We start from the raw sequence: 25,910 nt of genomic DNA, 5'->3' as shown, positions 1-25,910 counted from the left end.
AGCTAAAAGCTCCATCGTGCTCATAATGCTCTGAAAATGCACCTCCACATATCCCTCTGCATTATATGAGGCACTAAAAATATATAATTTACAATATAGATCTAAAAACTTAAGCCTGGCAGAGATTTTGGCCTGGCCAGAGAACAGCTGGCTCCGGCTCAGCTTGTAAAAAAAATGCAACTGAGGGGAGAAAGGGAACAAAAAAAGCCACCCCAGCATCCAATATTTATGTTTCCACCAGCTCCGAGGTTGCTCCAGCTGATCTGCCTCCTGGTGCAACTCACTCCAGCTGAGTCAGGAACCAGCTGCTTCGGATCAAAGCCCAAGGCTTTTCCACGTGCCACGGGAAGCAGGCTGCTTCCAAGGGGACTCCGAGAGGTTCTGCCATCAGGGCAGGGAGAGGAGTCCCAGCTGCAGGGAGAACAGCAACTCCTAGGAGATCCAACACTTCCCAGCTCTTCTTGACCATCCCAGGCTGTACCAGGTGCCCAGGCTCACCATGGTTTTCCAGCTGAACAATTTAAGCAGAGGAAAAACAGCCCCGAAACAGAAGCAGGAGGAGGGAGAATAGGAAAGGCTGTTGTCTCCCTCCTGTGGGGAGATGCAAAAATCAAATTAATGCCCTCTCCTCCCTGGTGGGGGTTGTGCTGCCAAAATATTCCTTTTAAAGGAACATTTTCTTCCCAAAATTCTGCCATTACAGGCAAACAAGAGACATTTGTCTTCTGAGTTTCCCCTGAGCTTGAATAATGATGTGGGGGGAGGTCAGAACTGGAGGTGCCAAGGGTGGTCAATCCTGTCCAACTTACATCTGACCTGCAAACCTCCATTTCCTCCATCTTAGAAATTCCTAAGGACAGGCAGAGCGGGAAGAGCCCAATCCAAGTACACCCATTGCCTCACAAACCAATTAACAACTCAATTTAGCATGTTTTTCCCCAAAAAAAGCCCAGAAAGATGCAAGCCATCAATGCTGAAGTCAACCCCAAACCCGTTTATTATTTGAAACCAAGTCATTACAAAAATATTCCACATCCATAAAACCCCAAGTCCTCGGAAACTGGGCAAACTCAACCCTTATTTCCGTGAGCGTTTGTGCTCGAGGAGCAACACAACAAGTCTGTTCCGAAGGAACTTGATTTCCTTAGCGTAGGACCTGCAAAATAAATCCTTGAGCTTCTGGCGCAGGACTCTGAGGGAAGGCAGGTTGTGGCAGCTGGGAATGTTCAGCAGGCTCTCAAAGAACTCTTTCCACAGCTCAGCGTTGGCAAGCCTGCAAAAAGGGACAGAAAAGCATCAAAAAAAAGCACTAAATTCAGCTGTTAAAATACTCATTTTTACTCTGCTCCCAGTTAGAAAAGTTGTGACAGGACATGACCTCAGAGCAATGTGGTACTAACATGGGTTTCTAGGAAATCTAGGGAAAGATTTAGGGAATATTTTGGACACCCACCTCCTGAAGGTTCCCTCAGGCTTCCAGACCCCATTGTCATCCTTGAGGCGCATGTATGTCCCGAAGAGCAGGCAGTACACGGTGGCTGCCACCCCAAAGTAGTCTGTCTAAACCAAAACCACACCAATTTTGTGTCAAAAACACACCCAGAGCACTAAAAATGAGCTGAAAACACCCCGTGGAGGGGGAGAGGCTCTGCAAGAGGCTCCAGCTCTGGTACCAGAGTCCAATTGTTCGGCGTGCAGTGAGCTCTGAGATTCCAGGCCATCCCTTACCTGGTAGTTCCATGGTTTGTTGGTCAGCATTTCCACGCACTGGAACCCAGATGTTTCACACCTGGCAGTGAAGGCTGTTCCCTCAGGGAAGAGCTTCATGTCGATGCTCTGGCCCAGGTCAATGAGGGTCAGGCCGTGGCAGAGCCCATCGATGTCACACGTGCTGTTGTCCAGGAACCTTCAACCAGGACAAGAAACACCCCCCTCAGTGTCTCCAGGCTCCCATGGGGTGACAGCTGGTGACAACAGGAGACACTTGCCTTTCTCCCAGGATGAAATTGTCAGGTTTGATGTCCCCGTGGATGATTTTGCAGCTGTGCAACTCCTCCACCATGTGAAGGATCTTGACAGCAAAGTAGATGACAAGGGCTTGGGGCATCACCTTCTCTGGGAGCTTCTTGTAAATGTTGACGGCATTCTGGAAGCCAGAGACACACAGCATGGATTAAGGCACAACAGATTCCCAGAGGAGGTCAGTCAGGAGGAGGGAATGCTCTGTAAGAGCGGAGATGCTCCAGAGCAGAAGCTGGTGGCACTCACGAGCAGCGTTCCGTAGTTGTGGAGCTCTCCCACCAAAATGCTGCCGTTGGGGAAGAAATGGGCGGAGTAGAAGTGGATGTAGAGGTGGCGCACGCTGGGGCTCAGCCTCTCCACCAGCTGGGTTGCAATGTAGAACTCCCAGGGGTTGGCAGGTTTCTGGACCTGGAAGAAAGAAGGGGATTTACTGGCAAAATCTGGGAGCAGTAAAAGCTGGAGTTCCTCTCAGGTTGGGCTTTGTTGTTGGTTTTTAATGGCAGATCAGCCATCTTCCCTCTTGAGCTTATCCCAGAATGGTTTGGTTTGGGAGGGAACTGAAGGTTCCCATCTTCCATCCCCTGCCACAGGACACTTTCCACTATCCCAGGTTCTCCAAGCCCTGTCCATCCTGGCCTTGGACACTTCCAGGGACCCAGGGGCAGCCACAGCTTCTCTGGGCACCCTGTGCCAGGGCCTGCCCACCCTCACAGTAATTAAGCTCAGCTGATAAACTCCATGATTAATCCTCTCAAATCTAGACTTCAATCCCATGCCACAATTCCAAACTCCTTGTGAATCCCTGATGCTCCAAAGAAAGCATAAATCACTTTTTTCTCCTGAAAAATTTTCACTTCAGGGGTTAAAGAGGGGCTTTAGTTTTTCCTGAAGGACTAAATGTTGGAGAGAAGATCCACAGAAAGTGTGGCCCAACAGCACTGACCTTGAATACCACTTTCTGATTATTCTGAGGGTTACTGGCATCCAGGATGGAAGCTTGATAGACTTGGGCAAAAGCTCCTTCTCCAGCCAAGCAGTCCACGTGAAATGAGCTGGAACCTTTAAAAGATTAACATTAAATCCTGCTTGCCAACTCCACTGAGGAAAAACAGGGAAAAAAAGAGAAAAGCACCAGCCCATATGAATTATTTAATCCTAGATCAAGTCTTTCCCTACAAATCTCTTCCTGTTAGAAACAGGAGAGAGCAGGAGTGCTGGACGTGCCACACACTCGACCCCAGTGTTTCTATTTTTGCCTGATCCCCTGGAAGCAGTCAAATTCCAAAGGCCATGCCCTGAAAAGTAAACACTAATGTTTAAGTCCCACAGGGATGTTGCAATCCCTGTCCTACAGCTTTTGTTGACATGGGCCCGCTGCTGTTCCACACAAAGCTGGAGAGCTGTGGCCCAGTTTACAGGGAGAACTGGGAAAAATGCCTCATCCAAAAGGCTCGTGCTACAAAAGGCAAACAAACCAACCCCAGGCCTAATTCCCAACCTGAGGCTGAGAAAATCTGGAGATACACACAAGGAAGCTGAATTCCCACGTACTTCCGAGAGGTTCTCCTAGAAAATACTTCAAGAAATGCTTGGCATTGATAAGTTTGAAGGAGCTCTTACCCAATGAGAGTTGAGCCTTCACTTTGATGAATGGAAGGGGAGATTTCCACTCAAAGTAGTTGGCGTAGGTGTGGAGCGGCTTCGGAAGCTCCAACAAGAATTTGCCAATCAATTCCTTGTCCCAAGGGTTCTCAACAAGGACTTCATGGAAAAAAGGGAAGTGTTTAAGCTCTGGGTGTCATTCCAAGGAGGTAACACAAGTTGGGCTTGAGAGAGCATCACTAATTTAAAGAAAATAATAAATCAAAACCCCCAGGAGGGATAAAGATATGTGAAGTATTCCTTGATTTTGACGCTCCAGCTTTTGCACCTGCCCAGGAATCAAGAGCTTTCCAAAGGGCACTCTGGAGTATCCATGGCAATGTGCAATCCAGGTACAACCCAAACTCATCCCTCCTCCCACCCCTTGCAGGAATCATGGAATTGCTCCCTCCAGTGCACAAAGCACAGCCCTTGGAATGCAGGGAGGAAAACCAGGGAATGCTGCGTACCTGCAGGTCTCCCGCTCCAGGCTGTCCTGTCCTGCCCTGCTCCACAGAGCATCTCCTGGGAAGGTCTATCCACCCCAAGGCAGGAGGAATGTCCAGTTCTGCTTTGAGCTGTCTGTTCGTGCAGTGGTTGGGAAGCAGCTGCAGCAATTCCCTGGATCCCAGTCCCTTGTTTCAGGACCTTACCACGAAGCCCACTCTGTTCTGGGATGTGTTCGAGAGCAGGGCTAAGGATTTAAACAAAATATTAGTAACTATTGATAATGTTATAATAGTACATCATAATTTAATAGTACATTATAATATAAGTACAATTATAATAATTATATTATTAACCTTCTGCCTTGGGGGTTAGGGAGAAGGGAGCAAAAATGTGTCAAATGCCACAAAGTCCAATATGGAGGTGTTAAATAAACAAAATGGATTTTACTAAAATGGAATTTTCTTAAGAAAATTAGATTTGGTCAAGTCATTTTACCCATTCCCTAATAATTCTCAAGTTCACCAAGAGAAGAAAACAGTGGATTTTTTCTCCAGTTAATTTTTAATTTCCATGGGACAGAACTTAAATCTTGGAAGGATTTTTGGGGCATGGTCACCAAACCCAGGTCTATTTACCCCCAGAGTGCTGGGATGAGTGGTGGGCAGAGCCAGGCTGATACAGTGGAAAACCTTGGGAAATTTACATTGGAGCAGCATACCTTAAGTTCTTGGGCTTTGGCTGCCTGTGCAGCTCTTCAGAGAATTCCAAATTCATCTGGGGCAAATTTTCCTTACAGGCTGAACAAAGGGAGCAAGAACAAGAGCAAATCAATGTTTATTTCCCCAAAAGCAGGAATATTTGGAGCATTCTCACCCAGCAGCTCTGAAAGCTGCTGCTACGAAAACCAGAACTCAACAAAGCCTCATTTCAAATATCCAGGTCAAAGTAATAGCTGGATTTCTCCAGGGAGCAGATTCCAAGACTTAAAAAGGGGCAGAACAGCATAAAGGTGCTCCCAGATGGAATTCAGCCAATATTTGGATATTCCCAACCCCTTGGAATGGTTTACAGCAGCAGCTGGACACACAAAGCCTCTCTTGTCCCTCACCACCTCCTCTAATCCCAATTAAAAATCCCTGGAGAGCTTATGAGCTGCTGTTCCACAGGGAATGTGGACTCAAGAGTGGCAGCAGTGGGAGCCACACCTGGGTGGGATTTGGATTTGGGCAGAAATGGAGTCATGAGGCACCACATTCAATGTTTTCCACACAAAATATTCCGTGTTTTACCTCTGTCCTGCAAAGGGGGCTGGGAAGGAGCTGCCAGGTAATTAAAGGGTGTGGACATGAGCTGGGCAGCTCGGGCAAAATCCCTGGTGTTGTCTGGACTGGGAGCCAGGGCTTTGTTGCTGCAGGGGCCATTCCACACCGTGTAATCATCCCGCAGGAATTCCGTGGTCCCTGTTTCTTCCTAGGCAGGAAAAGGAAAAAAAAAATCAAGATTTAAAATGAAAACATCAAAATGATCCCAGAATATAAACAAAATCCCATGTTTCCATAGTTTTAGACTAGATCTGAATGCTGGTAATAGTCAAAGCCACAGCAAAATGCCAGACCACCAGAAATTGCTGTGAGAGCCTGGAAAAGCCAATCCCATGGGAGGGGACCTTTTCTATCCAAGTTTTATCCATCTCCTTGTCTATGGAAGCTGCAAGGTGGCTGCTGGAAGATGAAATGTCTCTTCCTCCCCCAAACTGATGCCAAGTCCACACACATTTGAGAGGTGGAGTTCTCCATCAATTTTATTTCAATAAACAATCAAAAATGCTCATCCCGTTGGCAAGAAATAGAAAAAGGTATCCAGCCTTCAGCAGGCATCATTCCTAGGAATATTATGGGACTGGGATAGAGCAGAGGTGAATCCACCCACTCTGGTAACCCTCCTAAGTGCATAACCCACTTCCAAGGCTAGTCCCTGCAGGATCACCACTCACTTCTGCTGCACAGCCAGTCAAGGGATGTTCTCCAAAAGTTCTGGGCTCTTCTGGTTTGTTCTTGTGCTGTGGGATCCTGAAAAGTGACCCAAAAAGTTTAGAACAACTTTTCCCCAGGAGCTTTCCCGGGCACACAGGTCACCACAAAGGTTGATCTATTTTAACTTGAATTTTTAATTTTATTTTAAGAGCCCCATTTGCAGCAACTTGGGGAAGCTGCAGCAGCTCAGAGCTAGACCCAATTCTGCAGGGAATGAAGCCTCCCAAACACTGTCCAAACAGGGAATTGTGCAATCCCAGAGCAGCAGCTCCTGCTTTTCTCTTGCCACTCCAGGCAGCTGCCACCAGTTGTATCCTGGCAGAGCCACAGCAAAGTCCCATGGAATGGGATCGATTTTTTCCATGATTTTTAAGGAGCTCAGCTCAGCTGCTCCTTTTTCCCCTCCTTACCTGCCATTCTCCTTCTCCTCCTCATCCTCAAAGATGGCAAATGCAGGAGTGGCAGGGCCAACAATCCTAGTTTTCAAACATCCACCAGGCTCTGAAAAGAAAAGATAACCCCTGTTATCTTCACCCAATAAAGATTATTTACACAGCCACGTTCTCCCCCCTCTCCAGGCACGTGCTCAGGGCTCCATCCAGCTGCACCTGCAGAATTCCCATTCCAATCACCTTTCCTACAATCTCTTGGAAAGAAGATTTTTCCAGCCCAACCCCAGATGTGAAATCTCTCTCTGCTCACTCCTGTAAAGCCTCTGGGTTTCAGACTGGCTCAGCTCTTGCAGCAAGGGCTGGTGGGAGGTGTCAGTGGGAAATAAAGGATGGAATTCCAGGGACTGGGAAAATAAAGAGCACACACCACTTTTTCTGCAAAAGGCTTCAAATTGTTCCTCACTGTCTTCCAGGAGAGATGGCTCAGGCAAGAAGGGTGTTTGGAACATATCCATGAGAACACCTAAGAAAGAAATAAATAATAATAATAATAATAAATTCTCTGGGGTTCTTCCATTGTGTAGTAGCCAAATCAAATTCCAATTAACTCTAACAGCCTTAAATGCCAGTTAATAATATTCTTATAATTTATCAGCAGTCAATAGCCAATTATTCCTCCCTCTTGCATTTAAACACCTCAGACAACCAATCAGACACAGGAAGGGCCAATTTGGCCAACACACACTTGGTCATGGCCCTTTTTATTCCCTATCCAATGGGAAATTCCAAGTTTCCTGAGAGAGAAAATTCTCATTTAATTTCTCAGATTTTTGGAAAACTTAAATATTTGTAGGACTAATGAATGCCACAGGCTTCTTGGTTTTTTCTTTCTTCTCATTTTTATTCAGCTCAGCATCAGGCAGATCTGACTGTGAACTTCCAAATCAGTGTGGTGTAGGTCTTGACATCCCAAACAGGATTCCCTGAAAATGCAGTTCAGACAACACACTGCCAAAGAAGCCTGGCAGTGATTTATCCAGGAATTGATGGGATGTGGCTGCTGGGACACTGTTAAAACATCAATTTCTGGTCAGAAGTTTTGGGTCACCCAGATAATCCCAACAGACAATTCATGATTTAATGTCATTTTCCTCTTTGAATGGTGCACATGCCCATCCCTGAACAGCTCCCTTGGCTAGAAAAGGCTCCACTAACATTCCCAGGGAAGATCCCAGGGACTCCAGGGGAAGGAAAATTTTATTCCAGATCTTACCCAAGGCTTCCTTCGTGTGGACTGTGGGTGACGGCTGCACCTTGAAGGGCGTTGTCGTCCCCATTGCTCCTCCCAGAGAGGTGTTGGGGGTGGCTTGGGAAGCATTTCCATAGGCCAAGGAGGAATTCCCAACTCTGGAGGCTGGAAAACACAAGGGCAAGATCATTCCTGAAGGAGCCTGGGATTGTTTATGAGCATTCCAGCAAAATATTAGTGAGGGAAGTAAACAAAAGGAGCAGCAGCGACACGGGATTTGGGGAGAGATTTTGGCTTGTTCAGAGATTTGCGTGGCAGACTCCCAAGGGAGGCTGCCCTGGAGGGCAAGAGGAACCTGGGACAGCTGGGTGGCTTCCAAGGAATCCATCTGCAATTCCCAGGAATGCTCTATGCTGACACAAAGTGAAGCAGGAAGCCAGCGAGGACAAACAGCCATTCCCATCCATGTTCCAAAAGGAACTGCTCAAAGCATGAGAACAGGGACTGGATCCATGTTCCATGGAAGGGATAGAGAGACCCTGCACAGACATGCAGGGATGGAGGCTGGGAAGTCAGGAAGCTTTGCCAGGGCTGGAACTGGTGTCCACATGCAGTTAATGATTCCCAGCTGGGAACAGCCACACCAATGGCATCAGTCTCTATCCAAAGGTTCCTTACCTTCCTTCACATCCACAGCAGGAGTTAATCCAGTGGATCCTTTGTTAGGAGACCTTCAGAAGAAAGAGTCACAACATTACCTTGGAATAAAAGCTATTTAAATCCCATTTAAATCTCTATTTCAACCAAGTGAGAGGTCCTTTAATAAAGATCGCCCTGGAAAGTTTCTCCTACAGCTGCCAATAACCTGGGAGGCAGCAGAGTCCTTTAGAAAGGTTTAAAATAATTAAAAGCTCTCCTAGGACACAGTTTACTTCCAAGGAATTCCAGAATATGAGTGAACAACAGTTCCCACCTTGGCCAAGTCCTCTGAGACACCCTTGCTTTGCCAGCCTGGGTTTCTCCCTCTGCCCCCCTCATTTTGTGGCCAAGTGCCACAGCAAAAGTACAGGAGAGGAATACCAGCACTTTTTATCTTTCTCTGGAGATTTTGAAGTGGGATCTGCAGGAGAAAAGCACTTCCTGTGTTTTATTCCAGGCATTACACACCAAATTTCCTCTTACTGCAATTAAACCACGGGGTAAAAGGAATTAAACATGGCCATGAGGACTAAGTTTGATCTAAGTTTAATAAACAGTGGCTTCATGTCAGGTATTTTTTTCTACAAGGGGAGGAAAGGCTTCTTTTTAGCTGATTCTCAGTGTGGACCCTGAGGACACAACTGCAGAGGGGGAGCCTGCTCACACTCACAGTTCTCCCGCGCTCCGAGGCCGAGCTGGGTCGGGATGAGCCCGTTCCTGAGCTGGAGCAGCACTGAAGGCAGGGTGCAGCAAACTCTTCTGGAGCTCCCCAAGCTCTGCCCGAGCTCCAGCTGGGTCCTTCTCCTTTGGTGCTTCCCAGGGGGAGGCAGCTGGGATGTGGTTGCCAAGGGGCTTCGCTGGCCGCAGGCTGGGAGCGGTCGCTGGCGGTGCCTGGAATTGGGGCTGCTCAGGCACCAGAGCTTGGCCCTTTGGCACATCCAGCCCTGGAGCAGGTGTCATCCAGCTCCCTGGGATGTGAGATGTGCCAGGCCTCACGGGTGGGGGCACCTTCAGGGATGAGAAGTGTTCTGTGACGCCCAAATTTCACCCCCAGATGCAGCCATTCCCATTTTCTCTACCAGCTCCACATGACCAGAATGTAACAGAACCTTTAGGTTTCCCCCAAATACAGCCATTCCCATTTTTCCTGTTAGTTCCACGTGCCCAGAACCTGAGAGAACTTCTAGCTGCATCTCAAACTAAACTGTGGAGAAGCAAAGCCACAGTTCAGGGTAAAACCTTTAAAATCTGAGTGTTGCAAGTTATGCCAGGTTTCCACGCTGGTATTGCAGCCTCAGCCTCCAGACTGGGTTAACAACCAACAGCATGGCTGGATTTTGTGGGATAAGCCCAGACAGAGCGTTCCTGTCCATCCCAGAACCCACTCACCACCCTCTGGTTTGGCTCAGCTGCTGGTTCCAGTCTCGTTTCCTCCAGGCTTCTGGAGAGCTGGGTGAGCTGGTCCAGCTTCTGCTGCAGGGCTTGGAGCTCCAGCACTGCCGACTCCTTTTTCCTCGTGGAGTCTTTCTTCTCCTCCTCTGAGGGTTAAACAATGAGATTAAATGAACATACGTGGTCTGTACGACCACCAACAACGAGATTAAATGGATATATGTGGTGCTGACAGCTCACTGTGCCTCCTCAGGAGAGACACCCCTAATGTGGCACCGACAAGAGAAGCCCAAAGCATGAGCTTAACCAGGGAACAACCCCTTGGAGAGCTGGAAAAAGGAGGATACCCAGTGCCTGCTGCCTCCTGAGGAGCTCGTATTTCCTGAAGTATCTCTTGGCCCTCAGCTCCTCGAAGGAGAGCTCGGAGCCCTGGCACAGGAGCAGGTTCTTGTCGTACATCGGCACCTGCTCGCAGCCGGCGGCGCCCGACGGCGGCTTCGGCGCGACCTCGGACTTGGAGATGTAGGTGACGTAGTTCCTGGGAGGGAAGGGCCAGGGTTGGGGGGCTTCATCCCAGGAGACAGCTTGTTTTCTCACAGTGGGACTTTGAAAGGACCACCCAACCACTTACACTTCTTTTCCAGCAGCAGAGGATTGAGAACCAGCAGCATCTGGAGCCTAAAGCAGGGAAATGAAACACAAAAAAATGAGATTATAAGATCAAGCAGCACAACTGGCACACAATCCACTGCTAATATTATTCCTGTGATTCTGGGAATGTGTCAGGCCGCTGGCTGTGTCCCAGTGCTGCCCAGATGAGACATTCCTATGGAGATGTGGTGCTTGCAGCAGGAAAGCAGCAGCAATACCATCTCCATGTCAGTTATGTGTCTCATATCAGGAGACACACCAGACACAGTCAGCCCACCCTGTTCAGCCAAGCTCACCAACCCAAACTCTACATGAAACATCTTTTCCCAAATAATTCATCATTTACCTGAGTTTTGCAGGGATTAGGACTGGAAACACCTTTTGGAGGAGCCATTTGATTTGCAACGTGGGAAGTCTGAAGTGGTTTTACAACAGCAGCGTCTGTGACAGAAAATATAATGTCAGTATTTTCTACTCATTAATGAGTAAAAATTGTTTGCTTCTTTTTGAATTTTGACTAAGTTGAAGCAGTGAAAAATAAATAACTTGTTTTGAATACATTGTCCGTAAGAATTTTTCACATAAAGAGGGAAAATAAAGAGATTTCTATAGGGAATTTGGTTTTTTCAGTAACAAAACTCACTCATTGAGATAAAAAAAAGTCATTTAGAGGAGCTACAGATCGAACAGGACTCTTCCCTCCTCACCTTGCAAAGGAGGATTCCGAGGATCATAACTCTGCAGGGAGCTAAATTACAAAAAAACCTCAGTTATTACCATGAAATCACCTGTTCATCACCCTTCCCCACCTCCCAGCAATCTTGGATTTCCTTGTACAATCATGCCACAAAATGCAACACTGAAAAGCAAGATTTTTACTGTATATGGACATCTCCACAGCTGCAAAACTAAAAAAGCCTTCAAGAGGGAGCAGGAAAACAGAATTGGGTATTTGTTTTATGGTTTATATTACGCTTTACTTCTGGTTCTTTGCATTTATCTTCCCAGAAGTAAATGTTTAACTGCAAGACTCAGCTCAGTGATGCGCTTCACTCTGGGATATATTTGTTTTTAATATGCATCCCAAAACGCCCAATGAATACCCAACAGCAAAGAAACATGATTAAGTCTAAACCTCCCTTTACCAAAAATAACAACACTGAAAAAAACTTTTAAAAATTAAAAAAACCCAAAAGATATGCTACCCATGGTTAATTACGAGTAATTATGAGCACTGAGGAAGTGAGTAGAAGAGGCTGCAGAGTTACCAGAGGAGCTGCTGCAGGTTCTCCCGGGGCTGTGCCTGGTTGAGGAGCCCTTTTTGGAGCACGGCTGCTGCTCCCTGCGCGTTGCCCTCCTTCAGCAGCAGCCGAGCCCAGGCCAGGTAGAAATCCGAGCTCCTGGCTCCGATGCCCTGCCCGTGCAGGTACTCCAGGTACTGGCACGGGGAAGAGATGAACTCTGCCTGCACAACACGAGCGCACAAAGCCATCAGGAACATCGCAGGGAGTGGCAGACAAAATAAAATACATCAGAATTTCTTAGTTTTCATAATCGGGAAGTATCAGAGAAATTAAGGCAAATCTCTCCGAGCTACACGGCTTAAAAAACACACTCTTGCTTTTTTTCAGATCCTCCTGTCCTGCAGGGGACCAGAATTCCTGAGGCCTCCCGCTCCTCCCAAAGCTCCCTGCAGTCCCAGAAGCGCGGCGTGAGTAAATCGGGATCATTTCATTCCCAGGAAACCGCAGCTGCACCCACCAGCTTGACGCAGTAGCCCACGAACCGCGGGTCCTGCTGGTACCGCCTGTCGCTCACGAACAGCTCCACCAGCTCCTCCAGGAGCCCGGGCCAGCGGCTCTGCTTCTCTGCCACAGGGAGACATCCCTCTGCCCACTGCAAGTACCTGGAACCATTCCAGAGTCAGCTCCCGGCCAGGGAAGGAAGGGGCAGCTCCCGGCCAGGGAAGGAAGGGGCAGCACCGGGGATGGGGCATCCCGTGCCAGGCCCAAGGCTCACCTGTCCCACGGCTCCAGCGGGTCGGGCCCGCGGTAATTCCGGATCTGAGCCTCGTAATTCCTGCAGGGAAAAGGCCGCCGGGTCCCGGGATCAGGGACGGTGGGAAGCGGAGGCTCTGCCACCCCCACGGCGCCGCGTGGCCACCGCACCCGCAGAGCTCCGGGGGCCGGAGCACCCCCCGGTCCCATTATCCCGCTCCCCCATCCCGTTATCCCGCTCCCATCCCGCTGCAGAGCTCCGGGGGCCGGAGCACCCCCCGGTCCCGTTATCCCGCTCCCCCATCCCATTATCCCGCTCCCATCCCGCCCCCCGCTCACCGCCGGGACTCCTCCATGCCCAACCGCTCCCGCCGATTCAAACTGGCCGCGCGCGGCCCCGCACCGCCTCCCCATTGGCCAGCGCTCGGCCCGCACTGCATCCCCATTGGCCAGACCTCTGCCCGCACTGCATTTCATTGGTCGTTGGTCCCATCAATCACGCAGGAAACACCGCCCTCCGTGCAGTTCCCGCCGCGGCCGCTGGGCGGCGCCCAAAGCCGAAGGGAAATGAGGGAGGAAAGGAGGAATTGGGAAAGGGGAAGGCCGGGCAGAGCCCTGAGGGCGGGGAGCAGCCCCCGACCCTCTCCTCCCCTCCTCATTTCCCACCTCCGAGCCCCACACGTTATCACGGAGCAGCCGCAACCCTCTGCCACCATGAACTCGGAGATATTCCATGGTTTTTCCAAACTGCTGAATTTATTGTGCTAAAGAGCTGCTTGGTTCAGCGCACACCGCTCCAGAGCTGCGTATAAAAGTGCTGCGATACAATTCCAGTTACAAGGAGTAGTTATTCCATAACATACTGCCCACGGCACCGTCCCAGTCCGGGCACAGCCGGAGACTCCGAGTCCTCCCCACATTCCAGACGTTTATATGAGACTTTACATGAAATAAAGCTCCTTTACAGGACAAAGCTGTTTGTTCCCACCGTGTAAGCCGGGCCCCACGCGTGGGAGCAGCCAGGGAGCACCTGGACAGCCGGGAATCGGCTCCATTCCCTGATCCCCCCTCACGCCGCACTCTCGGAACTCGGGCTCTTGGGAACAGCCGAGCTGGGAGACAAGTTCAGGATCTCTTCAAAGGAAGGGCCTTCGTCCTCCAGCGGGATCTCTGCCTCGAACATGCGCTGGAGCAGAGCATCCACTGTCCTGTATCCTGGTGGGATAAAAAAACGCCCTGTAAACACCAGATGTGCTCCTCTGGATACCTAAAAACAGGCAAGAAAATTCCCAAAATACACTGCCTGCTTTCCACCCCATCTGCTTTAAGTCCTCTGAGCCCTCCTTGAAGGTAAGGCCGTGATTTGGGATTTTAAGCCCTTCTATTCCCACACAATGGAAAGCTGAGGTACAGCAAGAAAGCCAGGAGAGGGAGGGAAATAGTCACCGAGCCAGGGGACAGGAGGATATTGTCACCCCGTGATCCCAGGCAGCAGGAATGCAAAGCCCACAGAGGGAGGAGAAAGGAAAACTGGTGTCTTGGCACAGCAGGACCTCGGCCACCAGGGCAGTGTCTCCAGAGGGAGCTCACTGAAGACAAGGAACACAGGAGGGCCGAGGTGGGAGAGGAGAAGATGCTACAGAAGTAAAAACAAAACAACAAACATCACACGTCCACAGCTGTCCCAAAGTGTCCAGGTGGGGCTTAGCTGCTTTTACAGCCCCAAGGGAGCAGCAGGGATTGGGAACTTCCCCAGGAACAGCTGGGATCCTTGGGTTTGGACACCCTGGAGGGTCACACTTACGTTTGGAGGCAATTTTGAACACCAGCCCTTTGCTCTGTGGCTTGGTTCCACCTTCCCCCTCGAGCTCGTGCTCCGCACTCTCCATGTTGTCAAGGAGCTGTTCATGCTGGAGCTCATCCCTGCACGGCAAGGGCCAGGAATTACCCTGGGAAGGGGTCACATCCCACCCTGGGGCCCGGCAGTGATGGGTTCTCAGTGGGGCAGGACAAGCACCAGCCATGGGGTTGTTTTCCAGTATCTTTCCTGTCCTCTGGGCTGGAATTCCCAGCTGGAAGAGCCACAGGAAGCAGCAAAGCCAGCACCAGTGGCCTTCTACTGGCACCTAAGCCAGCAGAGGAGCCAGAACTTCAAGACAGGGAAGAGGAATCTCCATTTTTCAGGAAGATGAGCCAGAACTTCGTGACAAGGGGGGAATGTCAGCTCACAGCTCGACACAGAGGGTGGTTTTCCCTCATCAGGGGTGCCAAACTGGCCACATGCAGCTTGGGCACATCTGGGGGCTTACTCTTGAAATCCCATTCCCAGCTCCTGGATTTTCTGCTCGATGGCAGTTTCCACTTCACTCTTCTCCAGGGAGTACTCCACAAAGAAAGCTTCCAAGATGAAGGACACGAAGATACTGAAAGAAACAACCAGCAGAACTGAGGCAGCATTTCCTCCCTGGCACTGACTGTCCCAGTGTGCCCAGGCTCATTCCCCAGTGCTCCATCCCCTCCCGGCCAGAGCAGCACCCAGTGGGGACAAGAAAGCAGCAGATCCCTCTAGACACATCCCACCCAACTCCAGTGGGTGACCCCAGGACCCACCAGCAGTGCCCTGACAGGGGCAGATCCCCTTTTCCACCTAAAGCAGAGGAAATCACCCCAAAAAACGTACTTGACAATGATTATCACCATCACAATGTGGAAGGCGATGAAGTAGAGCTTGGCAGGCTGAGCTGTCACATTGGCAAATCCATTGGCGAAGAGTGGAGTGGGAGTTAAGGTAAAAGAGGAAAGGAGGAGCTGAGGGAGGAAGGAACCCAGCAGATTTCCCAAGGATCCAGCTGGGAACGTGCCCCACAAAGGATATCGTGCCACTGGTTGACCACAGTGAGCTCCATGAGGACAATGAAGGATGAGGCAAAGTTGTTGAAGTTGTTCTTGCAGTACTTCCCACGGGCAAACAGGGAATCCTTGAGAGCTGGATTCCCACATTCCAGGGCGTGAGGAGCGTTTGAGTTGGCCGGGAAGTACTGGATTTTCCCATGGAATAACTCCATGCCAATGATAGCAAACACACAATACACAACCTGGGAAGAGAAACCCCATCACCTGCTTCTCCAGCAAGCTGCAAGCCCCAGGGCAAGCTCAGCAGCCCAGCAGGTTTCCAGCTTCCACAGGCACAGCAAGGGGCTGGAGGGCAGCACAGACTCCGAGAGCCCCAAGCCACCCAACAGCAATCACCAAGCAGGAATAATTAGCCAAGAACTACAAATACACGGATAGGAAATATTCCCAAATCATAACAGAAGCTCATTTTAGGAAATCATTTGAAATCCAGGTTTCTCATTCAGCCTCTTGCCCAAACCACGATTTGATTCCTTATGATGCAAAGCCCAAGGCTGCCAGAACACCCCATGGATCCAAGGAGGATGTCCTGATCCAGGAAAAAGCAGGAATGCAGCCCTTTGCTTGCACAACGGCCACGACTCAAATGGATACTTACAGTTCCAAGGGCCTGCCATCCAGGGAATTGCATTTATCCCCTTGGAAACAGCATGAGCGTGAGATTCATGACACATTTCTGTGAAACTGCAGTGCTTTGAGCCAAGACACCGGGATTTCTTACCAGAGTGAGCCCACCAAAAGTCAGCATGGTCGGGACGATGTTTATCAGGGTGTTCATGATGACCTGGAACCTACGGAGAGCCCACACCGGTTACTGTCACATCCCGGCCACCACATGCTCCCCACATCCCCAAGAAAGCCTCCAGGGAGGCTGCAGCCACTGGCTCACCCCAGGCAGGCTGGGACAGGCCTTGCTCAGTGCTGGGCACACGGAGCACCTCCTCTGGCAGAGACCAAGCCCTCCCCAAAAACCACCTCCCATCCCACTCTCCTCCTCACCTCTGAATGCTGTCAACAATGCGGATCAGCCTGAGCACCCTCAGGATGAACACAATGTCCAGGATCTGCTGGCTGTTGTACTTCATGGCTGAAAAAAAAGAACAAAGATATTTTTATTATGAAAATGAAGCCGGGAAGTGTTTATCTAAAGCTCTTTCATTTGTTATCACTGTGTCCTTGTTAAACACTATAACAGGGAGCTAAAAAAAAAAAAAAAAGAAAAAAGAAAAGAGGAAGACTGGGTTAGTTCTTAGAAACCCTCCAGAAATTCCTTGTCTGGTCACAAAGCCTCTCCAGCCTGAGGTGCTGGCAGAAGGCTGGGGAGGACACCAAGATTCCCAAGGCATGCAGGCTGCTCAAGCTGCACTTACTGGACTTGAGGGTGGCATTGAGAATCGTTGCAGTCAGGGCAGCAAAGATGATGAGGGTATCAAACCTGGCACGAGGGAAGGCACTGCTGTTAGATTCTGGGGGACAGGAGTGGGGTTTAAACAAGGAGTGACCCCTGCTCCTCACCAGGCAGCCCTGGGTCAGCTCAGACTATGGGCACACGGGAGAGCTTTGTCACAACATCCTCTGATTCACCTTAAACACACCCTTGCACAGGAGTTTAGAGCCTTTCAGTCCTTGAGGAGCTGAGCACAGCACTCACACCACACAAACTTCCAGCCCACTCACCAGTTCCAGAACTGGGTTTTGCCAAAGAACTCCCTGGGTTCGTAAGTGTAGACCTTCAGGAGGATCTCGAGGATGTACAGAGCAAGGAACACCCACTCTGCATAGGAAATGTAGGGGCTTTCCTCATCCAGAGCAATGAAGACAGCATTTATCAGGATGATGGCATCGTAAGTCCAGACAAAAGCCCTGCAAGAACCAAGAGAGATCAGTCTGCAGCTCCCAAGAAGGTCAAAGTCACACAGTTATTTCAGAAGCTCTTTGCCTGCTCTCTCAAAAATTCTTTACCCATCAATTCTCCTCAAACCTGAGAATTTGGGAGAGCCACTGAAGAGTTCAGTTTTGGTCTTGAAGTCCAAGACAGAATTTAAGAGGTCCAGGGAAGTGATTTTCCCCCACCTTCTTGGTGCTGGGGAGGAACCAGGGTGACCTGGGCTCCCCGGTACTAGAGAGGCCTGGACACACAGAGCTGGTGCATCAAAGGGTCACAGAACTGAGAGAACGACAGGACAGTGGAATGTGATGTGTTGGGAGAGCTGGGGTCATCCAGCCTGACAGGAAGAAGGATCAGGAGCAGCTCCTGAGCATAAATACCTGATGGGAAGGTGCAGAGAAGATGGAGCCAGACTCTTCTCAGTGATATCCAGTGGAAGCACAAGAGGCAAGGAGCACAAGTTGAATTCAGGAACTTCCACTTAAAGAAGTTGCTTGGGTTTTTTTTTTAACCAGGGGTGATCAAGCACTGGAAGGGGTTGCAGAGAGGTTATAGAGCCTCCATCCTTTGGGGATACTCTAGACCCAGCTAGGACAGCCCTGAGCACCCTACTGTGGCTGACCTTGCTTGGAGCAGGGGGTTCCACTAGCCCATCCCTAGATGTTCCTTGCAACCTCAGCTATTTTGGGATCCTGGGAAGGCTCAGAGGGGGAAGAGAGCTCTAGAGAACTCCCAGGGCTGATGAGGCAGCAGGACTCAGCTCTGCAGCAGAGACTGCTGAGCTAGGAGCAGCTCTAAGTGCACGGCAGGACACAAAGCACAGCCCGATGTCAGCAAAACCCAGCTCAGGCAGCGGGGCCTCGCCCACTGAGCCGGTTCCTCCACACTGACCACGGCAGGCAGGAGCAGCAGCAGAGCCCCGAGGGTCTGTCCTCCCCAGCAGCACAGCCAGGAGAGCCCAGGGCCGTGCCAGAGCTCACCTGTGCCTCACGATGCCGCGCAGGAGCCGGCTGGGCGCGGATCCGTACAGGGCGGGCGCCCAGCGCGCCAGCGGGTGCCTGCGGATCCTCAGCGTCACCACCTGAATGTTGAGCAGGTCTGCCAGCTGCACGAAGGACTTCTTGTCTGCAGCAGAGTGCCAGCGTCAGCCCGACCTCAGGGCAAACAAACCGTGTCTGCTAAACGCAAATCCGAGCCCACAGGAGCGGCAGCCATCTGGACTCCTCCGTCCCTGCTCCCAGCAAAGCCAATCCCAGAGTGGTATCCACAACAGGCTGAACTTGATGGAATTCAAGCAGCTTCTCCACCCTGTTCCTGGGGAATTGGCTCGAGCCACGGGCCAACAAGCACCACAGAAGGATTCAGAACAAGGAGACTAACCCATCTCTCCTGATATTCCAGCTCCTGAGGACTGTGTGGGGAGCCACATCGCATCTGATAGCAGAGGATGTGGAAAGCCTCCCTTGTTGAGCACGGGAGATCCCACATCCCATGGAGAGCTTGGCCTGATGCCAAATGGCCAGGAAGGGCCATTCAGTGTATGGGACATGGGCTATAGCACAGGCAGCAAGAACAACCTTTTGGGACTCCTGGAATCTGGAGGGAAACTGGAAGAGGGACCCAGAAACCCCATTCCTGGAGGTGCTCAAGGAATTACTGGAAATGGCACTCAGTGCTCTGGGCTGGGTGACAAGGTGGGGAACAGACACAGGCTGGACTATCTTGGAGATCTTTTCCAACCTCAGTGACTGTGATTCTGAGTCCCTCTGGGGCCATTACCGATCAAAAATCCCAGTGCCAAACCCCTGGAATGATCAGGGTCCTGGCTCCTCCCCAGTCCCCACTGCTCACCTACAAACCCTTTCTGCTCGTCATCCGAGATGCGCAGCAGCAGCTCCCGGTGGGAATTGCTGGTGTCAGGAGCCACCAGCTTGACCAGCTGCTTCCACCGGGCTTCCCGAACCACAAACTGCTCTCCCTCCTCTTCCTTCAGGAGGTTGAAGGCCTCGATCATCTTGCGGCGCTTCATGTAGGCGAGTTTACGGATCTCGTTCTAGGGAGAGCGCTGGGAGTCAGGCAGCTCCAGGTGCCCTTCCCCCTTTCTTCAACAAATAAATTCATTTTCACAGCACAGAGATGCAAGAAGAGACCCAGGGGAACGGCACTGGACACAAAGCACAGCACAGTTAGTGTGGGGGGGTGATAAGAAGTGGTGTTTAACAGGCTGTGGGTTCTCTACACTGAGCTCTGGAAGGATCAACAGATTGCTGGATGCTTGGACAACACTGAAAAACCGGAAGGAAGACAAAAGGGCAGTGTCAGACAGGAAGGAGGTGACAAAGATCACGGGATCTGCATGGCCACAGAAGCAAAGAGGATGTGTCCACACATGCTTCCCATCCACAGTGAATCCTGCTGAGAGCAGGGGTAGGGATCCTCTTCTGCACATGACTGAGCAGAGGGACATCCAGCACTCTGCTTCCTGAGAAAGATCCAACCCCCTCATGGAGCACCCAGGAATTCCCAGCTCTCCTCCTTTGATCACAAGCCCCCTACCCATTTTGAGCAGAACAAAAATTCTGATTTACTCAGCCCTCCCACTGCCAGTTCCCTTGCTCTCAGAGCACATGCAAAGACGCTGTGCAAAAAACAATTCCCTGCATGGAGACAGCATTCCTGAGCTAGGACTAAGCCTCCAAGATAATGCAGAATGAGCTTCTTATCTGTGGGAAACACCATAGAATATTTAATTCAATGCCAGCAGCAGAACTCCCAACAACCCCATGATATGAGAAGTGGGTCTGTGCTTGTTGTTTGCAGAACACCAAAGGCAAGAAGCTCTTTCCCCTTCTCAAAGCTTTCCAAGGGAAAGACAGAGGCTCCTGACAGAGAACAGCAGGAAGCCACTGGTCAGCAGCCCCTCCAGGCATTACCTTCAGGTGTTTTTTGTAGTTGTTGTAGACCACGGCCAGGAAGAGAGACATGAAGATGTAAGTGTTGACGATGACGAAGGCGATGAAGAACAGGGCGTACCAGGAGCTGAAGTCAAACGCTGGCATCCTAGAGAAGGGGAGAAGGGATTGCTGCTTGCCAGACTGACAAAAGTGAGCCCACGAGAAAGCAGACTACCACGTGGATTTCCACGTGCTGTTTTGGACTGCCAGATCAAACTTGTCAGATAAAAGCTGAAAACTGCACTAGTTCAGTTAGAGAACACTTTTCTTCTGCTGCGTTTCCATCCCAGCTTGTCAGGCCCTGACTGAAGGGGAGCAGAAGACAGCACAGAGATGAAATCTCTGCCAGTGCAGCCAGATTTAAGAGCAGACATGAGGCAATACCTCAGCCAGATGCTATTTTTTGGCCTCAGACCCTTGCTGCAGTCACATCTGCTTTTCTACTTGCTCTAGGACGAGCAGCATTTTATTTCTCAGTTTAAATTCCCAGGGTCGCCACACCATTGCAGTTGTGCTGAAGATATTTCCAGCACATGGATGACTGAGCCCTTCCTCCCTGTCCTACTCCTGACAGCACCTCCCCAGCACAAACTACAATGGGAACCCAGAAGAGATAGGCATGAAAAGCCCGACACCCACAGAATTTTAACTCTGCTATGCAAATTAGAGGCTGCACAGAGAGCCCTGAGAGCACTATGAGAGGAAAAGATCTGATCATCCACACGTGACATCCATACATGACATCTGGGCTGTTGGCTGTTGTCACCAGCACGTAGAGGTCAAACACAATCTCCAGGTAGTTTCTGAAGTAGGGCAAGCCTTCTGCTGTCTGGAGATTCCTAGGAGCAAGAGGACAGCCTGGAGTTAAGCACTTGGATCACGTGTCCCTCAACAGCAGCGGTGTTTGCATTCCCCAGGAATTGCTTGGAGCCTGCCCAGAGTATCCCAGGAGCAAAGGAAGCACCCACACCTCTCTCCAAACAGCTTCAGGGCCATGAGGGAGAACATGAGGAGGCTGAACATGAAGAGCAGGAAGACGTAGGTGATCTCCGGCAGCGTGTTGCGGATGCTGCGGAAGGCCCTCCGGATCTGCGGGGACAAGGGAAGTGTTCAGAGGCAACGTGGCACCCCTTCTTCCCCTCACCATCCCACCTGGATCAAACCCCTAAACTGGGATGCAAGAATCCCAGGCCTTTCCTCCTTGTTCTGCAGGGGGGATCCCAGAAGGAAAGGCCCCAGCTACAGAGCACAGTGAACTCAGGAGCCAAGGGACAGAGGGCCCCAGGGCACTGCTGAGATGTTCTTACTGCAGGGAACCAGTCAGGGACAGAAATCCATTGCTCCAGGCCACAAAACACAGGCTCTGAGCCCAAATGTTGAGCTGCTCCCTCCCCAAGGCCTCCACATCACAATTTATTCATTTGTAAGTCAGGACCAGACCAGTCTTGGGCAGCAGGACAAAGATCTCTCCATGCTGAGAGGAATCAGAGTCCAAATCTAGACTACAGGATTGGCATTTGTTTACCCAGGAGACTTCCAGAAATCAGTAACCTGGTCCCTGACTCAGGGAGAAACACAGGGTTTTTTCTGTGGTACTGTTTGAATCTGCCCTTTTGCCCACCTCAAATTATTGCTTCAGGCCACTTCTGAAACAAACCTTCCCTCACAGGACCCTAAATTCTGCCATAAAACCTTTCTGCTAAATCCCCTGGATTGTGGAAAGCAGCAGGCTGTCTGCAAAGACATCCCACCAGACCTTTTCTTTACCTGGCGACTCTCTGCGAAGTTGATGAGGAAGATGGGCCTCACAATCCTTGACCAGCGGATGCTCCTCACCTCATACAGCCTGAGCACCCCATAGATGGCCAGGTCTGCCAGGGATAGCTGTAGGAGAAAGAAGGAAAGCTCCCAGAAGTAATGCTGGGATGTGTCTAGACAGTGAAGTGCTTGTTGATACAGGAGAGGTGCACACATGACAGCCTTGTGACAGCTGGTTGTTTTGGCCATGCCAGGTCTGGGATCCCAGGAAAGCAACATGAGGAGAAAAAAAAAAAAAAACACCTCCCCTGGGCCCAACTCACCAGGATTGCCACCATGATGCAGATGTTCTTGGTGTCCTTCCAGAACACGTTGTGCAGGGTGACTTTGGCAAAGTGTGTCAGCCGGCCGAAGAACACCAGAAGGCACAACACCTCCAGCACTGACGTGGCCTGCAGGGAGAGCAGGGCTCAGCCAGCACAACCAGGAGCAGCAATATTCCTTTTTGCACAATAAAAAACAGGCAGAGCAAAGTTTTCAGGCTTCCTTTTGCAGAACTGGCAGGTTAAAGCCAGCAAGTCTGTGTTTGCTTAGGACTCAAGGAGTACATCTTTCACAATCACACTGGTGCAGGACAAATAAAGGCTGCAGAAAAGTCTGGCCTAAAGTAAAACTTGGCTTCTACTTTCACACATGAGGACTGGACTTGAGTCCCAAAGCAGGCTGGAATTGGTCTCCGAGATGGAGAACAGCAACATGACTTTGTCCACAGTCACAGGGGCCATTGCTGGTGGCCACAATGGCTCCGACAGTCCCCGGCCAGCTCCTGTGCCTTTTCTGTCCCCATTCCAAACAGATCACAGAATTATAAAGTCACAGAATCACCTGGGTAGAAGGAGACCATAAAGATGATCCCATTCCACTCCTGCCATGGCAGGGACACCTTCCACTATCCCAGGTTGCTCCAAGCCCTGTCCAACCTGGCCTGGAACACTTCCAGGGATGGGGCAGCCACAGCTTCTCTGGCAAACCTGTGCCAGGGCTTCACCACCCTCACCCCCTCAATTTCTTTCCAATATCCCATCTAATCCTGCCCTCTTCCAGTGGGAAGCCATTCCCCCCTGTCCTGGCACTCCAGGCCCTTGGAAATAGTCTTTCTCCATCTTTCTTGTCAGCCATTTCAAGTACTGAAAGAGTCATTTAGGTCACTCTGAAGCTTCTCCAGGCTGAGCAACCCCAATTCTCTCAGCTTTTCCTCACAGCAGAGCTGTTCCACCCCTCTGATCAACTTGGTGACCTCCTCTGGATTCACTCCAACTTTCCTTGTCCTTCCTGTGCTGGGGACCTCGAGCTGGATGCAGTTCTCCAGGTGGGGTCTCACCAGAGCAGAGGTCAAAGCTACCCACAAAAACATCACCATCCACTGTCTCCTGGCACCTGTAACAACCACTCCGAAGCAAGAAGCCCTTGCTGGCTCCAGCAGCTGCATTTGCTGCTCCTACACCACAAACTCACCAGGAAGGGGAGCGGATACACAGCAGGTTCCTCAAACAGGGCAAGGGACAGGTTGAGGAAGATGAAGAAGTAGGTGGCTGTTCGCATCACCCAGTGGTTATAGAGGTGATAAAGCCTGGGGGAAGAAAGCACAGGCACCATAAATAAAGACTACAGGGCACATTGCCAGGGCATCACCAAATGTGTCCTGAAAGAACAGCACTTGCTGTCCCAAACATTTCTGCCAGCAAGGAATTTGGTAATTTGCTTCCAAATCAGTCTCAGAGCTGATGGATGCTATACCACCTTTCAGAGAGGGGTTAAATAACAGAATACTCATAATAAACAAAAAATATTTAACTTGGTTCTGCCACTCCAGCACCTTCCACACAGCTGAGGGCTGACCAAGCCTCCCACACTCTTCATTGCCCCAGAGGCTTGGAAGACTTCGTGTTAGTTTTATTTTCTCCCCTCCAGCAAACCACAACTTTTTAATGGCAATTTCCCATCCTCAACATACAGATGTGCTGAGGCCCGTTTTAAGCATTTCAGCTGAAGTCCAGTTTTTGGCACCCCACCCATCCACCCCTCTTAGCACCCCCGACTTTTCCTGGCTGTTGCTGTTCGGTCACGGGTCCTGCTGGCTCTCCACAGGTGTGGTTGGGGCGCATCCCTCCTCACCTGACGGCCTCCGGGGAGGTCTTGAAAGGAATGTTCCTGTTGTACTGCGCATCGGAGACGAACGCCGCTGCCAGCAGCAGATCCTGGGGGAAACACAAGACACCGTGTGAGGGGCTTCGGGAAAACTCCGCGGAGGGGAGAAGAGGGAGAAGAGGGGGGAGAAGAGGGGGGAGGTGCCGCGGGGCAGAGCCGCTACCTGCGCTGCCGCCTCGGCCATGGCGCGGGCGGACGCGGCGCCTCCCCGGCCCCGCCGCCTTTAACGGGGCCGGTCCCGCCCCCGCGGCGGCGGAAGCGGGAGCGGGAGGCGGCGCCGGGCCGGGGCTGGAAGCGGGGTCGGGATGGTGCTGGAGGCGCTGCGGCCGCGGGTGGTGCGCTGGGCGCTGCTGGCCGCCTTCGCCGCCGGGGTGGCGGTGGGCTGGCAGGCGGGCCGGGCGCGCCGCCGCTTCCTGCGCTGGCGGCAGCGCTACCTCCAGCGCCGCCTCGCCGCCGCGCAGGAGAAGCTGGAAGCGGCCTGAGCGCCGCCGCCGCTCCGGGCTGCCCCTGGCTGCGGGCTCCCGGCGGATCCTGCGGCGGATTCGGCTCCTCCGGACCTGCGGTGGGCGCTGCCTGAGCCGCTGGAAACGCCTGAAGCGCTGCTGGGGAAGGACAGCGTCCCTGGGGTAGCAGGGCTGCCGGCTGGACAGCATCCGTGGAGTAGCGGGAAGGACAGCATCCGTGGAATAGCAGAGCTTCTGGAGAAGGACAGCATCCCTGGAATAGCGGGAAGGACAGCATCCGTGGAATAGCAGGGCTTCTGGAGAAGGACAGCATCCCTGGAATAGCGGGAAGGACAGCATCCGTGGAATAGCAGGGCTTCTGGAGAAGGACAGCATCCCTGGAATGGCAGTGCTGCCAGAGAGGACAGCATCCCTAGAACAGCAGGACTTCTCTTCTGCCCTTCGCAAAGCAAGATCCCAAACTGTGTTAGACTAACCTAACAAAGAGCTGAGGATGTGCAAGCAGCGATCCCCAGCCTGGAATGGACTGCTCAGGGAGGTTTGGAGTCCCCGTCCCTGGAGGTGTCCAAGGAACAACTGGACGTGGCACTCAGTTCTCTGGGCTGGGTGACAAGGTGGGGATCGGTCATGGGAGACCTCGATGGTCTCAGAGGTCTTTTCTAAGCTCAGCGATTCCATGATTCTCGGATTTCCATATTCCAAAAAAGGGTTGTCTGCACTTGTTCAGCTCTAAGCCTGCTGCTCTGCCTTTGCCAGGAGGCGCTGCCAACACAATAAACCAGCAAAAGTCATGGCATGGTGCTCCTAGGTGTTTATTTCTGGAATTAATGTGAAAATGTGCCTTATGGGCACATGTAACAGGTCTCATTACGGGTGTGCATGGGGACATTTAAGCGGTGAAAGAGCTCATGCTTTGGCTGGGCGAATGAACAAGTGAAATAAAGGAGTAAGAATTCCTCCTGGCACTTTGGATAAGGAATTGTGAGGGTAGCTGTAGCAAATTCCTTTTTTCCATTCCTAGAGAATGCCAGGAGGAGTGCTGGGAGATTCATTGCAGGCTGCTGGTTTTCAGAGGTATTCTGGAATTCTCAAATCTATGGGGAGAAAAAGCACTGTCCACAGCCCCTTACGGCTTGGTCTTGATCTTGGAGCTCTTCCCAAAGTTACCGGTCCTGCCGTCAGACGGGGTGCTCTCCAGT

The 25,910-nt window shown here is 51.2% G+C and overlaps 2 protein-coding genes across 2 annotated transcripts; one reads left to right on the top strand and one right to left on the bottom strand.

Moving 5' to 3' along the window:
- Positions 1-198: 198 nt before the first annotated feature.
- On the bottom strand, positions 199-24,522 carry BUB1 (BUB1 mitotic checkpoint serine/threonine kinase). The gene is made up of 41 exons (XM_041417193.1): positions 24,411-24,522; positions 24,215-24,297; positions 23,555-23,669; positions 22,363-22,491; positions 22,049-22,165; positions 21,252-21,370; positions 21,019-21,120; positions 20,261-20,387; positions 19,179-19,380; positions 18,308-18,452; positions 17,117-17,302; positions 16,810-16,874; positions 16,439-16,526; positions 16,161-16,230; positions 15,402-15,621; positions 15,207-15,297; positions 14,836-14,949; positions 12,549-12,608; positions 12,291-12,435; positions 11,798-11,994; positions 11,237-11,277; positions 10,876-10,970; positions 10,510-10,556; positions 10,226-10,416; positions 9,876-10,024; positions 9,157-9,494; positions 8,466-8,518; positions 7,812-7,952; positions 6,966-7,061; positions 6,557-6,647; positions 6,107-6,182; positions 5,403-5,583; positions 4,832-4,910; positions 4,134-4,357; positions 3,643-3,783; positions 2,966-3,081; positions 2,269-2,430; positions 1,989-2,146; positions 1,729-1,906; positions 1,454-1,560; positions 199-1,273 (listed from the first exon to the last, which is right to left on the bottom strand). The coding sequence occupies exons 1-41, from the start codon at positions 24,429-24,431 to the stop codon at positions 1,078-1,080; spliced, it is 5,256 nt and encodes a 1,751-aa protein (XP_041273127.1). The 5' UTR covers positions 24,432-24,522; the 3' UTR covers positions 199-1,077.
- On the top strand, positions 24,502-25,502 carry MTLN (mitoregulin). Its single transcript, XM_041417192.1, has one exon. It carries the CDS (start codon positions 24,553-24,555, stop codon positions 24,727-24,729), a length of 177 nt encoding a protein of 58 aa, XP_041273126.1. The 5' UTR covers positions 24,502-24,552; the 3' UTR covers positions 24,730-25,502.
- Positions 25,503-25,910: the final 408 nt, after the last annotated feature.

The sequence above is a fragment of the Onychostruthus taczanowskii genome, unplaced genomic scaffold, assembly GCF_017590055.1.
Source record: "Onychostruthus taczanowskii isolate IOZ18803 unplaced genomic scaffold, ASM1759005v1 scaffold55, whole genome shotgun sequence".
Lineage (NCBI taxonomy): Eukaryota > Metazoa > Chordata > Aves > Passeriformes > Passeridae > Onychostruthus > Onychostruthus taczanowskii.
Note: the sequence above shows the minus strand (reverse complement) of the source record. Positions and strands in the feature narration are given on the sequence as shown.